The sequence below is a fragment of the Marmota flaviventris genome, chromosome 5 (assembly GCF_047511675.1).
Source record: "Marmota flaviventris isolate mMarFla1 chromosome 5, mMarFla1.hap1, whole genome shotgun sequence".
NCBI lineage: Eukaryota > Metazoa > Chordata > Mammalia > Rodentia > Sciuridae > Marmota > Marmota flaviventris.
In genome coordinates, this window is record NC_092502.1 from 72,812,056 (window position 1) to 72,828,648 (window position 16,593).

Sequence of the window (16,593 nt, forward strand, 5' to 3'; positions counted from 1 at the left end):
GCTAATAAAAGACTGTAAGGTTAAGTAAAATAAGAAGCATTTATATATGCCTGCTGTGTGTTGGGTAGGAATGTTATAAATGTTTTACATATATTAATGTCCTTATTTGAATTCTTTGAGGTAGAATGAAGTGTTCTCATTTTATACATATTGGTATATTAAACCTGAAGAGGTTAAGTAATGTACCCAAGCCAGTATTCGTAATTTATTCAAATAAAATATAAATCAAGTTATCAAAGGAGTTGCCACCTATGTATTAGAATACCAGATTCTTCAGGACAAAAAATGTTGCCTGCAAATGAATAAGCAAAGATTGCATTAGCCTATGTTAGACTGGTGATAGCCTGCCCTTTCAGCTTAATTAACTTACATTGTTAGAAGTAAGGAAAATAATAATGATGCCAATGGATTTTTTTCCCTCCTAATTCTAGAAAATGACAAAAGATCATTTGATAGAAGAAAAAACTTCTCTCCAGAAAAGTCTTCTTTACTATGAAAGTCAACATGGAAGGCCGGTAATGTTTCTCTTGATAAAAAACTTGATTTATATAAGAGCTTAGATCACTTTTATTTTTTATGTTTTTATTAGAGTATTATGGCATTATATAGTAGTTGGGTTTGTTTTGATAAAATGCATAGAATTTGATTTCAGTCCCTGTTTCCTCTCCTCTCCTCCCTCCTATTCTCCTTCCTCTACCGATCTTCCTTTCTCTCATTTATTTATTTTTGATTGATACTTTTCTACATACACATAAAGGTGAAATTCCCTGTGGCACATTTATATATACATATATAACACGGTTTTGTTATTTTTCTTTCCATTTTCCCTCCTCCCTCCCTCTCTTTTGATTTCCTCCTCCTGCATGATCTTCCCTATATATTTATGATGTCTATCACCACTTCCACCTTCTTTCCCTTATTTTTCTCTAGTTTCCACATATGGGGGAAAAAAAAAACACATTCAACCCTTGATTTTCTGAGTCTGGCTTATTTATCATTATATTCTCCATTTCTATCCATTTGCTGGCAAATGCCATAATTTCATTCTTCTTTGTGGCTGAGTAAAACTCCATTTGTATACATATACCACCTTTTCTTGATCCATTCATCTGTTGACAGGCATCTGGACTAATTTCATAATTTGGCTGTGGTGAATTGTGCTGCTATAAACATTCAAGTAGCTGTATTACTATACTATGCTGATTTTAGTTCTTTTGGATAAATACCAAGAAGTGTGATAGCTGGGTCATATGGACGTTCCATTCCTGATTTGCAGTCCCACTAACAATGTATATTTTTCCTCCCACATCCTCACAAGCATTTATTATTATTTATGTTCTTGGATAATTGACATTCAGATGGTATCTTTGTGTAGTTTTATTTGCATTTCCCTGGTTGCATTAAATTTTTTCAGTTCTGGATTTTTTTTTTTTTAATTTATTTGTTGATGGACCTTTATTTTATTTATTTAGTTTTATGTGGTGCTGAAAATTGAACCCAGTGCCTCACACATACTAGACAAGTGTTCTACCACTGAGCCACAACCCCAGCCCTCAGTTCTGGATATTAATCCCCTGGCAGAGAAGCAGCTGGCAAAGATTTTCTTCCATTCTGTAGCCTGGCTCTTGATTAATTTTTAAAACTTTATTTATTTATTTGTTTGTTTGTTTGTTTTTGAACTTCTGTTGAAGAAATCAGTACCTGCACCTATAGAGCATGAATCACTTTTGAGGCTTCCATTCTACAGAGCTGTTTTATAGAGCCTTATTTCTTATAATTGGGAGATAACTAACTTATTTAATATAAAATCTTCAATGTGGGGTAGGAAGATAAAATTGCTTAATGTTTTGGACAAAATTATTTCTGATGACTAGGGGACTTCCTTTTTATTTTTGGCTTCAGGTGACCAGGGAAGAAAGGCATATTGTTAAACCTCTCTATGATAGATACCGGCTTGTTAAACAGATGCTGACAAGAGCTAGCATCACTCCCATTCTTGTAAGTAAAACAAACAAATATTTCTCTAGTTCATTTTCTCAAGATGTACTTATCTAAAAAAATTTATTTTGGGTGGTATATTGAAGAAATTTATAACCAAGGTAGAAAGAATAGTAAGTTGAGATTACTGATTTTAAAAGGATAGGAAACTAATAAGAAGAGCCTAGGATTATTTGGCAGGCACATTTGTTAGCATTTTGTGTATATGATTATGTCAGTAACTAAGTGAGACTCTGTCTCAAAATAAAGGACTGAGGATGTAGCTCAGAGGTAAAGTACCCCTGAGTTCCATCCTTAGCACTGTGGGTGAGGTGGAGAGTATTGGGACCTTATCTTATAAATGGATTATAGATCTAAATGTAAAAGCTGAAACTAAAGAACTCTTAGAAAACATGAGTGAATCTTTGGACCTTGGGTTAGGGTTTTATTTGTTTGTTTTTAAGATACAATACCAAAAACGTAAGCAACAAAACAAAAAAATGAATTTGACTTCATCAAAAGTAAAACCCTGGGCTGGAGGTATAGTTCAGTGGTAGAATTCCTTCTTTGAATGCACAAGGCTCTGGGTTTCATCCCCCAGTACTGCCAAACAACAACGAAGTTAAAAACTATGTGCAAACACTTGTGAAAAGACAAGCCCATAGGATGCAAGAAATATTCAGAAATCCTATAAGGGACTTATATCCAGAATATATTTAAAAATTCAAGAATAAAAAGGTTTGAACAGACATTTCTCCAGAGAGCATTTATAAATGGCCTGTGAGCAAACAAAAGATATTGAACGTCATTAGGGAATGCAGATAAAACTACCTTGAGATGCCATTTCACACCCATTCGTATGACTATTAATGAAAAAGATGATAACAGTATTGTGGTGAGAATCTCGATAAATCGAATCACTGCTGGGTGGGAATGTAAAATGGTATAGCTACTGTTCAGTAAATACTCAAAAGATGTGAAAATGTCCACAAAACACTTGTACACAAGTGTTCACAGCAGTATTATTCATAATAGCCTAAATGTCTGTCAGCTGATAAATGGATAAATAAAATATGGTATATCCAGTATTCACTAGAATATTATGCAGCAAAAAGGAATAAAATACATACATACATATATTTTATATATATATATATACACACACACACACACACACACAAATATAAATACATGGGTGCAAACCATAAAAATATGCTGAGTGAAATTAACCAGACACAAAAGGCCATATTATATAATCCTATTTATATGAAATTTCAAGAATAGGCAAGCCCATAAAGACAAAATGTAGATTAGTATTTACAAAGGGTTATGGGGCAAGGCAAATGAGTAAAATCTAGTGGGTTTCTTTTGCAGTGATGAAATGTTCTGGAATTAGTGGTGATGGAACTATCCATTTTTAAAGAATTAATGTTATGATATGATTTAATAATTATTTTAATAAAGTTGGGTTTTTTTATGTATTATTTTAGTTGTAGTGGACACAATACCTTTATTTAATTTATTTATTTTTATGTGTTGCTAGGCAAGTGCTTTACCACTGAGCTACAACCCCAGCTCATTTTTTTGAGTGAAGAACATTCTTGGGACAAAAAATATTTGACAGCTATTTGTTTTTTAATTTTTTTTATTCTAATTAGTTACACATGACAATGCATTTCAGCACCTCATATATAAATGGAGTGTAACTTCTCATTCATCTGGTTGTACATGACGTAGAATTTCACAGGTCCTATAATCATACATGCACATATGGTAATAATATCTGATTCATTCTATCATTCCTTTCCCCATACCCCATTCCCTCCCTTCACTCCCTATCTAGTTCCAAATACCTCTATTCCCCCCCATTGTGAATTAGCATCCACATATCAGAGAAAACCTTTGGCCTTTGGTTCTTTGAAATTGGTTTATTTCACTTAGCATGATATTCTCCAGTTCCATCAATTTACCAGCAAATGCCATAATTTCATTCTTCTTTAAGGTGAGTAATATTCCATTGTGTATATATACCATAGTTTCTTTATCCATTCATCTGTTGAAGGGCACATAGGTTGGTTCCATAGTTAGCTATTTTGAATTGCTATAAACATTGATGTGACTACGTCACTATAGTATGTTTGACAGCTATTTTTAAAAATAAAATTGCAACCAGTTAAAATATACGTGACACTTACTTGTTTAGAATAGTAAAACACTATTGAATGAACTCTTTTAGACTTTTCTAAATATAATTATCACCCTTATGCATAAATAAAAAGAAAAATGTAAGCAAAAATTAAGAACCTCTAAAAATATTAAAAGTATACGCTTAAGATTTTGAAAATAAAGTTTAATATTTGTACCATAATGAAGTGAAGCTTCACTAAATACTTTAAAACTGTATTATTGAGACTGGGGTTATGGCTTAGTGGTAGAGCGCCTGCTTGGCACGTGCAATGCACTGGGTTCAATCTCAGCACCACATAAAAATAAAAAAAATAAAGATATTGTGTCCATATATAACTAAAAAAAAAAATCTGTATTACTGATTGTTATAGGGATCTCCCTCCACCAAGCGAAGGGGTCAGATGTTACAGCCAATCATAGAAGGAGAAACTGCACATTTTTTTGAAGAAATCAAGGTAATCCTTTAAAGAACTCATTCTTTAATTGATTTCCTAAAGGGAAAGTTGAAAGCCATAGCCTGTTTGATACTCTGTTTGGATATCGTTTTAGGAAGAAGAAGAAGATGGTGTTAGTCTATCCTCTGAGTTAAGTGATATCTTGAAAACAGCTGTACATGCACAGACTTCATTGGAAAATTCAGAATCTGATGTTGAAGAAAATCAAGAAAAACTGGCTCTGGATCTCCGTTTGTCAAGTACTCGTGCAGCTTCTATGTATGTAGTCTAGTTTGATTTTAGCCTATGTGTATAATATTGAGAATTTTTTGTAAAATAATTTGAGCACTTACAAGGGATTAATACAAGTGATTAATTAAGAATTAACCACAAGCTAGATACACCCTTTAAAAAGTGATTTACAAGTACATGTTGTCATTTCCATTTTCTTTTATTAAATATGGTGTGTTTCAGCGGGGCATGATGGCACACTCCTATAATCTCAGTGACTTAAGAGGCTGAGGCAAGAGGAGCACAGGTTTGAGGCCAGCCTGGGCAAATTAGAAAGACTCTCTTAAAATCATGAGGGCTGGGGTTATAGCCACATGGTAAAGTGACCACCCCCCACTGCCCAAAATAGTGTGTTTCAAAAAAAATTTAAAGTAAAATCTTATATTTGTTATATAACAAAGCATGCAAACCATCTGAAGTTTTCCTTTAGTTTCTTCTTTATTACCCCAAGAAATGAGTACAGCAAAGTGAAGATGTTCTTAACCCTGAGTTCACATCACAATCAATTATTAAATTTTGTTTTTGTTTTAAGTACTAATACTAATAAGGCCTTTCAGCTATTCTAATTTAATTGGTCTGGAGATGGAGTAAGGCATTAGTATGATTTTAATTTTTAGCCAGGGCTAGAACTACTGTTAAGGAACATAATGAATCACCTCTGTGCCCTTTTAATGTTTTCTTTTCATTTCAATTTTAGGCCTGAATTACTGGAACAACTTTGGAAAGCCAGAGCTGAAAAAAAGAAACTCCGTAAAACATTACGGGAATTTGAAGAGGCATTTTATCAAAAAAATGGAAGGTTTGTCAAGTGTCATAATACTGTTATCTTTCTCTGTTAACTCACAAAATGTCCATATGTTAAAATAGTGGAATACATAGAATTATAGATAAATTTTGCTTATGAGATGTTAGCATTATTGAAAATTAAGTTGTATAACATTTTTCAGTGCTCTGAAGCCCTGCTATTATTAATTGCAAGGAAATTCAGAGCTGGAAGAAACAACATTAGATAAAATATTTCACTGTGCACAGTGGCATGTGCCAATAATCCCAGCAACTCAGGAGGCTGAAGCAGGAGAGTAAAATTCAAGGCCAGCTTCAGCAACTTAGCAAGACCTTGTGTCAAAATAAGAATTAGAAAGGAAAAAAAAAAAAAAAGCTCAGGATGTGGCTTAGTGGTTAAATGTCCCTAAGTTCCATCCCCAATACCAAAAAAAAAAGAAAAGAAAAGAAAAATATTAGGGTTGTCCTCAGGAGTCTGGTTTGAATTGCAGTGGTGTGTGTGTAGTGCTGGAGATCAAACCCTTGCACTTTCTTGGGAAACACTACACCACAGAGCTATAGTGATTTTTGTCTTTATTCTACATTCTTACCCTTTAGGAAATGGTTGTGAAATGAGATGTTTTTCTTTTTAATAAGGGTCCCCTAATAGGAATGGTATTCTCAACTAGTTTGGATTCTCAAAATTTTTATACTGATAACATTGTTTTCAGGCTACATGTTGGGTCATTCCAGGCTGCTAGTTTCTAAGATGTGGCAGGCATGTGCCTTTATCTAACAAATATGTATATTTGATCGAAGGTTTTTTTGTTTTGTGTTTTTTGTGTTTAGTTTTTCCAGGGGTGGGGGCAGGATTGGGGCTGAAACTCAGGGTCTCGCACCCGCTAGGCAAGTGCTCTACCACTGAGTACATCTCCAGCCCTTTTTTAAATTTTGAGACAGAATCTTACTAACTTGCCCAAACTGGCCTCAAACTTGTGATTCACCTGCCTCAGCCTCAGTTACAGGAGATCACCACCATGGCTGGCTCCTAGAGGAGTCTTTTAAAATGAGAAAAATATATTCAATTCAGAAATGCTTTTCCCAATAGTAGCTCCATTACAAATTCCAAAATGTGTTTAATTCTGGGAATTAAGATAATCATGTATACCAACCTATACAAAAGACTAAGAAAATCTGAAGTGCAGGAATGCATTTTCCAGGTACCTTCTACTTCTCTATATTATCAGAAGAAGAAAATTTTGCTTATAATTATGGTTGGGATGATACCACATTTTAGCTGATGATCAAACCAAATTGCATTGGCTCATAATATAAAGTTAGTAAACTGTGCAGGCACAGTTAACTAAATTTTTGTTTTGTTTTGTTTTAACTAAATATATGAAATGACTCTGGGTGGTTTTCTAACACTAGACACAGACCTATCTGGCAGAGTTTAGTGGACAATGTTTTGTGAAATATTGATCATTGATAAAAGAAGTCTAGCATTTTTTAATCTGTTAGCAGAACAATCCATAAAAAATAGAAGTATTTTAGGAATGTTCTTTGGGAATGAGTGAATTAGTCCAATAACCCTTTTTCTTGCAGAGCAACTTTTTATTTGAATATATAATTAGTGATTTTCTTCCTTAGGAATGCCCAGAAGGAGGATCGTGTTCCAGTGCTTGAGGAATATAGGGAATACAAGAAAATCAAAGCAAAACTTAGGCTTCTTGAAGTTCTTATCAGCAAACAGGATTCTTCAAAATCCATATAAACTATGCTCCTTGAAAATTCACATCATAAAGTCACTTGTATTCCTTGAAGCTGTCATCATGTGTACTTGGCTGGTACTTGAGTTCATTTTGTCAGGCACTCAGAGAATCTCATTTTGTACTTGATTGTGATGCCACTAAACAAATAATGCAAGGGTAAGTAGGCCCTCTCTAGGGAGTATGATATTCCATACTAACCACAGACTGTCCTCTCCACCTTTTGCAAACACGCAGCTTCTTTCATTGTTTTGTACTGCAGATACATCCTGTTAGCAAAAGACTAGAATTTTATCCTTTCAACTTCAAGAACTTTGGAAATACAGAGTGTTTTGTTATTACTAATTTTTTTTTCATTACTGAAGAAAATTGAGAGGAAAATCTTCACACTGAATTCTTCGGTTGCCTTTTTCTCACAGAATGACTGAAAATTTGAAAGAAAAGCCTATACAAGTGCACATATGCAACTGTGTTGTTCTCCTAGAAAACCAAAATCAAACTGAAATTTTAAGTCCTACAGTGGAACACGTTTCTGTTTAATTCCCAAAGTGACACCTCACAGGTAGTATGTTAGAAAATTTTATAATTCAGTGGTCACACAGCTCTTGGATGAAGATAACAGTGGGTAGACCAAAAAGTGACCTTGCTTAGAGAACACATACCACACATCACATGCTGCCTATGGGACTTAAGTTACTGTTGGTTCCTAAATTAGTGTTTATCAGCTGGTGATGATGTGATTTGTTTGAATGGGATTCTGTGCTCTTACCCTCCCCACCCACCTCCAGATAATGTGAGAAAGTAGCCATGTCAGTATGTAGGAACTCTGATGGTGCTCAGATTTGTATGTTTAATCAAATGGGCCTAAATTGGCAAAATAATCATTATGCCTAAGTAAATCTGTTCTTAACAAGGGCTATACCACTGCATTTACCTTCAAGGGGCTACTTTTTTTTTTTCTTTTTTTTTTTTTTAAATCAGCAAAATCCATAGGAAAAACATTCTCTAAAAATAGAAACCACCTTTTCCTCAATTGTTTAAATGAGGAAAAAATGCTGTTTAAAGCAGCCGTTTACAAGATATGTGGTGGTATGCCCCTTGTCATATGCTCTTAGCATGTCTTATTTCTCTTGCTTTGCATGGCTAATCATTTTCATGGAATGGTGATATCATTTTTGTTAAAAAATATACAATAGCAGATTTGTGTCAGACTAATCTAAGTGTTAATTTTTTTTCCTGGTGCTTATTTGGATTGATGAGTATCTCATTTTGTGCCCATGTTTTGCATGCCTTGACTCATGCATGGTTTTCTTAACTAGCTTATATTAAAAATTTGTTTTATACAAAATTGGAACTTTACAACATCCTTTAATAAGGTGAGGGAAGCATGAACCTCAAACTTTTAGCACTATCACATAGTAAGCACATGAAGTAGCTTGATAATAGTGTTTCTAGTATTTCACATTTCACTTGTGTGTGCAATGCCTTTTTTGGGAGGGAGGAAAAATCCAGTGGTAGTAAACATGTAGTTGAGGAATAAAGCACTAAATCCAGCCCTTTTTGTGTGTTTCCTTTTGATGAAACTAGATTATTCATAATGTATTCCTGGTAAAATTGAAATGCCAAAAGATGTATCACTTTTATTTGAATCCATTATGCAGTGTACATTTCAGTTAATTTCTTTAGGTTCCAGACAGGGGTCTAACATCTAATTTATGTGCACTGTATATTGTTTTTTTATGAATGTTTTATTTTATATACCACATGCAAAAATGTCCATATGCACTATTTAAATGTTTTAAATAATATATTCCTTCTTTATAATGCTAAATCTATGTGAGTACCATATTATTTTTATAAGTCGGTGCCCTGACTGGTTTCATTTTAGAATTAACAGCTGCTTCATGATGTTGGTTATTGAGTAGAAATAGGTAAAAGTGGCATGGCAGCACTTACTCTATGTGATAGTATTGTGTGTCATGGCTGAGCAGCAGTAGGTGATACAATTAGGCAATTTGTGATAGTTTTACTTTGGTACAAATAAACACTGTATATCTATATACAAATATTATATAGATATATATGTATATCTATATACAAATATTATATAGATATATATGTCTATCAGTATAATTGCATTGCTGTGTCTGACGCTTCATTGTATAAACTTTTGTAATAAAAGAACTTTAATGTTCTAAGTCATTGTAAATGTGTTTTTCCAGTAGGTGGTAAAAAAGAAAAAAGCTGAGATCTTAAATGTTTCCTTAATGTTCTTAGTCTTGTTAGAATTACCTTACCCAGGGACCACATCAGGGAACACTAATTATGGGGAGTGTAAGGCAGGGAAAGGCCACTGATTGCTTTCCTTGGGAAATCTATGGAGAAGCTGCAGAATAGTGTATTGCAATGAATTATCCTAATAAGAAAACTCAATGCATAGTGAGTCTCTTTAAGTTACATCCACATCCTTTTTTTGAGACAGGGTCTCTATAAGTTGCCCAAGCTTTCTTGAACTTTGAAATCCTCCTGCCTCAGTCTCCAGAGTAGGACATACCTATCCCAGCTATTTAGGAGTCTGGACAGGAGGATTGCAGTTTTGAGGCCATCCTCAGCAATTTAGCAAGACCCTGTCTCAAAACAAAATACAAAAATGTCTGGGGATGTGGCTCAGCACCCCTGGGTTCATTCCCCATTACTGCAAAATAAATAAAATTCCTTTATTCTCTGGGCATGATGGCATATGCCTGTAGTACTAGCTAGCTACTTTGAAATAAATAAAATTCCTTTATTCTCTGGGCATGATGGGATGTGCCTGTAGTACTAGCTACTTTGAGCCTAGGAGTTGGAGGCTAGCCTAGGCAACATAGAGCAACCCTACCTCAAAAACAAACAAGGAAAAAAAAAATTAAAATCCCTTTATTCGGTTGAAGTTTTAAAATTCAAGGTCTTTTGAGCACTGATGTGTAAGATGGGTGCTATGGCTAAATGATATAAGAGTTTCCCTCTATTTCATGTAATACCAGTCATACACAGTTTTCCAGCCATAGAAACATGGCACTTGCAGCATCATTTACATTTCCCAAGCATGACTTCTTATGACCCTGGTATAGGTGAATTTCCAGTTTGAAGATAGATACCAGTGAAATTTCTGTTCTTGTCTGGGAAGTTTGTTCTTCTGTACTTAGGCTTATTCCTGGATACTTTAAATTCTGAAGAATGGAGAATTTTTTTCACTTAGGAGTAATATAATGGTCTAAACCTTTATTAATATATCTGTGGCCCAACAAAGTCAGAACATAGTGATATGCTTGAAAGGGAAAAACTGTCTTTCTCCCTGTACTTATATTGAACTGTTAAAAGAGACCTGACCCATGAACTATAAGCATTATTTTACACTTTCTCTTCACATTTGTAGAATTGAGTAATAAACCTCATCATAAAAATTTTATGCATGAGCCAGGCATGTTGTAATATATGGATTGTGTAGTGGGTCATATTTGGTAGCACTTAATTCCTGGAAATCATTTATTATAAACAACCCTGAGGATAATTCAGTGATTTGAAAGTTTAGTGCTTTCAGTGTGTCTGAAATTAGGGCAAGTTTAGGAAATAAACTTGCACAAAACCTGCAAAAGGGGCCCAAGGGGCATTCACACGTCTAGCAGAGTAAGTCTGTCAGAAGTAACCTTATGATTGCATCACAGATACTCACCTCTTGTCTTATTTTTGTAGAGCTGAAAGCTTTCTCATCACTCGGTTTAGCTTTAAACTGATATAGTGTAATTCCTTCTCCAGCTCCACAGCGTATAAAAAGAGTCTAAAAGATAATTAGAAGTTAGTGGAGAATGAGTCAGTAATACACCTTGTGTTTAAAGACCACAGGTTATTAGAGTAAATTGCTCTGACAAGGAAGATAGTATGGTGAGCTAAACATGCCTTATGTAGCTAATTGTGGCTCTGACATTCTAAACCTGCATGGAAAACAGTATCTGTGGCAGTTTCTATCATTTAGAGATGTAGGGATAAAAACAATTTTAAGTAAATAGAGTCACATGCTTTGATTTTAAAACTGGGTAGAAAAATTTTAAAAAAAGATAAGTTCTAGCTTCAGAAAAATAATGTGACATATGTCCTGAATCCCTATGTCATGATGCCTGATAGTATCCTGGTTAAAACAAATGCTTACTCTTGAAATTCTTGTTGAGTGACAGGCTGGTAGTCATCTTCAATTTCTGTAGAATAATACTTCTTCTCAAGCTGCTCTTTCCATTTTTTCATTTTCTCTGCTCTTTGAATCTCCTGTCAATTTAGAGGACAAGTATAAGCCTGATTGGCTTTTTGCCCTGCAAAGGCACTTAAGAGGACTTGGTATAAGAACTATTTAGCATTTTTAGGGAAGTTTAGGGGTTTTTGGTTTTGTTTACAAATTTTCCTCATTACATTGCCTTTCCCTTTTGCCATCTTCATCTGAGTTGCTTCCTGTTTTATCCTTGGTGTCAAACCTGAGATGTTCATTCTGTATGTTTGTTCTTTATTCCAGTTTTTTGCAGTGCTAGGGATTGAACCCAGGCCCTTGTGCATGGTAGGCAAGTGCTCTACCACTGAGCTACATGGCCAGCCCATATACCTCTAAGTAATTACTGTGTTACTCAATCTGCATACAATCTATCCATGTATTCCCAAACAAGTACCTCATGCCAGAAAATTTGTGCTGCTGGAGCAAAAGTATTTTCATCTGTATAAAGGATAGTTCCATCCTAGTAAATGATGGCTTGAAATAGTTATTTTATGGAATTGCAAATGTACATGTTAAATAGCCAGAAGAGTAGATTGGGCTATAAAGCTAATGTCTAGGAACTCAGAATTTTACCCTCTTAAACTCTGCTCTCTGTTGCTTGGGTCTTAGGCTTTGCACCCCTCATTCTCCAAACTCTTGCTAGCTGGATTTCTGTTAAGATTCTGCCAGTATTTAGGGAATGTAGAGGAGAAGGGTCTTTCTTGGATTTTTTGTTTCTAGTAGTACTTCTTATGCAATTTCCAGCAGCAATGTTAGCTCAAGGCTGCAGCATGTAGCATCTTTTGGCATACCCAGAATTCGCCTCATCACATTCCTTCAGAAGTAATCAGCAATAGCATCTTTAAAAAGAATGTTCACATTTTCCCTTATCTTGATTTTGAACATGCACATTAATTTCTGGGCATTATTTACTCTTGTTACCATTGTAATTTTTAATAAACTGATGTCTGCATACATGACATGATAGTATTTATATAAATTATTTCTCCAACTATTTTATTGAATGTTCTTACTTTTCATTTTAATTTTCAGATCATCATATATCTAGAAATCATATCTCAAATAGAGGCAGTTTTACCTCTTTTAGATTCTTAAACCTCTAATGCATTTCTCTTACCTAATTGTTTTGATTGACCCCTTTCAATACATCAATATCTTGTCCTCAACATTTGAGTACTCAGTTGTACTTGTTTCTGCTAGGGTATTATTTCTTCTCGGCTTCTCATTGGACAGAGATAGTAGCAGGGAGATATCTATTCCTTAATGTGTTTGCCTCACATGCACAAGGCCTATTAAGGAATTCCAGCAACTTAGGAACCTGAGGCAGGAGGATCTCAAATTTAAGGCCAGCCTGGGTAACTTAGACCCTGTCTTAAAAAATAAAATGAGGGGCTGGGGATGTAGCTCAGTAGTAAAGTGTCCCTCCGGTTCAATCCCCAGTACTTTCATTTTGTTAATTTCTCTTCAAGATTGAGGTTGAAACTTATTAAATACCCAGCAAATATGGAAAATGATCATGTAATTTTCCTTTTAATATAATTATGTTGATTACCCAATTTTGAACCATTCTTTCATAGAATAAGCCTTACATGAACTATGATATTTGTGTGCTTTTTTTGTTTTGTTTTTGGTTCACTGGGGATTGAACTCAGGGCCTTGTGCATTTTAAGCAAATGTTCTACCCTTGAGCTATACTGTGTGCTATTAGATTCTGTTTGCTTATATTTTACTTAAGACTTTTGCTTCAAGAATTGTGAGATTAGCTTTTTTGTCTTTTTGGTACAATATATAATTATTGTAAAAGAATAATGTAGAACTTTCTCCTTTTGCTCTGAGTGGCTTAAATAGCTCAAAATTGTTTCTTAAGTAGGGTGCAGTGGCGGGCACATGCCTGTAATCCCAGTGGCTGAGGCGACTGAGTCAGGAGGATCAAGGATTTGAAGCCAGCCTCAGCAACTCAGCGAGGCCCTAAGCAACTCAGCAAGACCCTATCTCTACATAAAATACAAAATAGTGCTGGGGATGTGGCTCAGTGGTTGTGTACCCCTGAGCATTTAATCCCTGGTACTCCCCCCGCAATTCCTCACAATTTTTTTTTTTTTTTTTAAACTTAAAAGCTACAAGAACAATTCAAATACATTTTTTTCCCTGAAGTCTTTAGGGGTAAGACATGAATGTTTTATTCCTGAATACTTCAGTATGTATCCTAATACAACAATCAGAATCAGAAAATTAATATTGATAAATTATTATAATCCTCACTGTCCCATTCAAGTTTACCAGTCAATGGTCCCAATGATGTTCTTATGGGAAAAGGATCCAGTTCAGAATTATGCATTGTATTTTTACTTGTCATTTTAATCTTATTTACTGTGGAATAGTTCCACATGTTTACAATGTGACCCTGATACTTTTAAAGAATACAGGTCAGTTATTTTGTGGAATGTCCTTCAGTTTAGGATTGTGTGACATTTCATTATGATTAGATACTGGCTATACGTATTTGACAGGGATGTTGATTTAATGGCATCCTATCAGGTGGCATGATTTAAATTTGTTCCAGTACTGATGATGTTGCTTTGTGATTGTTGAAGATGCTCTGGGGCTGGGGATATAGCTTCGTGGAGTGCTTGCCTCACATACACAAGGCCAAGGGTTCAATCCTCAGCACCACCAAAAAAGATGGTATTGGTTAGACTTCATCCTAATATTACTGCTTGTCTTGTGTGCTTTAAACAGGTCTCTGTTCTTCTTTGAACAGTTTTACTTTCTGGCTCAACAAAATATTCCAGGCTCATTTGTACTTTCCAGGCTACAATAAGTAGGGTCTCCAAGGAGTCCTGCCTCCTTTTAGCAGAGAATGGTATTTGGAAACTAAGATTTGGGTACTCAGTTGTACTTGTTTCTGCTAGGGTATTATTTCTTCTCGGTTTCTCAGTGGACAGATAGTAGCAGGGAGATATCCATTCCTTAAACTCCACATATATATTCCTTAAATTTCATATTTATTGAATATATATATGCTATAATTTTTGAAATGTTAGAATCATTGGAATAAGTCATCACATTAATAGGAGAGAAATATAATCATTTTATGTACTCTAAATAAATAATGCTACAGTGAGTGTACACCTGGGGACCAGGGGATCTGGCTGAGAGTACTAGGAGAGAGGAAGCACCTGGGATCCAAATGGTATGTCTTAAATAAGAAAGGATCTCAATTCTGGGAAATATATTTAGAGATAACTACTACTTTTCTGAATAAAGAAAATCATTACAGTTCCTAACCAGAACTTTTTTGTAAGCAGATTTCGAATAAAGCTACCACTTATTTATGAAAAAATTTAAACCTTACATTTTCATCAAAGCCTTGTCTTCTGGCTTCTTCAGCCAATTCTCCACTGCTTTTGCTATGAGAAATACAAAATAAAAATCAGAGGCATACAAAAGTAAAAAGGGAAGTGATACCATGAAATACATTCTGATTGATAGTAAGGATATGAATTGTATTCTTGTTTTTTATGATAATAAATCCTAATTATTTGGAAAATGTGATCAATAAGAGGTTCACATCTTTTGCTGTTTTTTTTTTTTTTTTTTTTAAGAAAGTTTACTTTTTTGCCAGAGGTCTGGGTTTGTGAAGCATTTTGACACACATCATGGAATAAATGTGTGTAAAATTAAAAAATAAAATTAAGTATGAGTATTATCTGCAAGTGTTGTGTGTAAAATATTTTCATTTTAGATAGCTAAATATGTTTTCTCTCATTATAGGACTCTCCCAACTTCCTTTAAAGTTTTTTCTCGGGCTGGGGAGTTCAGTAGTAGAGCAGTTGCCTATGGTACACAAGGCTGTGGTTCAATCCCCAGTACCACCACCCCCCCCAAAAAAGCAAGAAACCTTTATCTGAGTAGTGCATTATATTCAATTTGTTTGGTGATACCAGGCATCGAACCCAGGGCCTCATGCATGCTAGACAAGTACTCTGCCACTGAGCAACATGCCAGGACTACTACATTAATTATATTTTATTTTTTGTGGTACTGAGAATTGAGCCCAGGGCATTTTACCACTGAGTTATATCCCTAGTTTTTGTTTTGTTTTGTTCTGTTTTGTTTTTTTTTTGAGACAGGGTCTCAGTAAATTGCTGAGGCTTGCATTCCGCCGGCCTCAGCCTTCCAAATCACTGGATTATAGTGAGTATGTGCCACAGCACCTAGTTATGTTAATTTTAAATTAGCTTAAGAGTTTCATGACATTCTCAGAAATTAGGAGGCACTACTGAATGTAATGACAATATATTTAGAATCACTACATTGGATGGTGGTAATTTTGAAATCAAAACCTTAACTCTCATTTTTTAAGTTTCTCCTATAATACAGATGGTTTCTGACTTAACCATGGGTCAATTTATTATTTTTCGACTTTATGATGATGTAAAAGTGATATACATTCAGTAGAAACTTTAAATTTTGATCATTTCTACAGCTGAAATGCTAAGTCATCTTACTATGTTGGGTAGTGGCAGTAAGCTGTATCTCCCAGTCACAAAGAGAGACAACTGAGTCTAAAGTGTGCTATGTTGCCAGTGTTTTTTTGGATCCAGGTATACAATAAACACTTAACTATAAAAACAGCTTTGTGTTAGATGATTTTGCCCAATTGTAGGCTCCTTGATTCAATCCCTGGTACAAAATAAATAAATAAATAAAATTTAAGAAAAGTCATCTTACATATTTACGTCTTCATCTTTTTGAGCTTTCTTCAGTTTGAGTTTCTCAAGTGCATTAAAACAACCCTGTACATAATTAAAAATAGTTTAAAACTTCACCAAAAATATAGCCTGTATTAGTAATGTTTAACCAAAGTAAATTA

General features: G+C 34.6%; 2 protein-coding genes across 9 annotated transcripts in view; one reads left to right on the forward strand and one right to left on the reverse strand.

The window, feature by feature from the left end:
• The window catches only part of Fam13b (family with sequence similarity 13 member B), an 83,123-nt gene extending 73,505 nt beyond the window's left edge, over positions 1 to 9,618 (forward strand). For 6 of the 8 annotated variants that reach the window (XM_071612333.1, XM_071612335.1, XM_071612336.1 and 3 more), the window contains 6 exons: positions 432 to 515; positions 1,903 to 1,998; positions 4,536 to 4,619; positions 4,714 to 4,877; positions 5,587 to 5,688; positions 7,302 to 9,618. In XM_071612333.1, coding sequence (XP_071468434.1) covers positions 432 to 515; positions 1,903 to 1,998; positions 4,536 to 4,619; positions 4,714 to 4,877; positions 5,587 to 5,688; positions 7,302 to 7,425 — 654 coding nt within the window. In that variant the 3' untranslated portion in view covers positions 7,426 to 9,618. The remainder of the gene's footprint in view (positions 1 to 431; positions 516 to 1,902; positions 1,999 to 4,535; positions 4,620 to 4,713; positions 4,878 to 5,586; positions 5,689 to 7,301) is intronic. The other 2 variants (XM_071612334.1, XM_071612339.1) reach the window with 1 other exon arrangement.
• Positions 9,619 to 10,578: 960 nt separating this feature from the next.
• The window catches only part of Pkd2l2 (polycystin 2 like 2, transient receptor potential cation channel), a 32,951-nt gene continuing 26,936 nt past the window's right edge, over positions 10,579 to 16,593 (reverse strand). The window contains 5 exon segments of the mRNA XM_027927564.3: positions 10,579 to 10,629; positions 11,133 to 11,237; positions 11,607 to 11,719; positions 15,073 to 15,127; positions 16,452 to 16,516. Of these exon segments, the coding sequence (XP_027783365.2) occupies positions 11,141 to 11,237; positions 11,607 to 11,719; positions 15,073 to 15,127; positions 16,452 to 16,516 (330 nt within the window). The 3' untranslated portion in view covers positions 10,579 to 10,629; positions 11,133 to 11,140.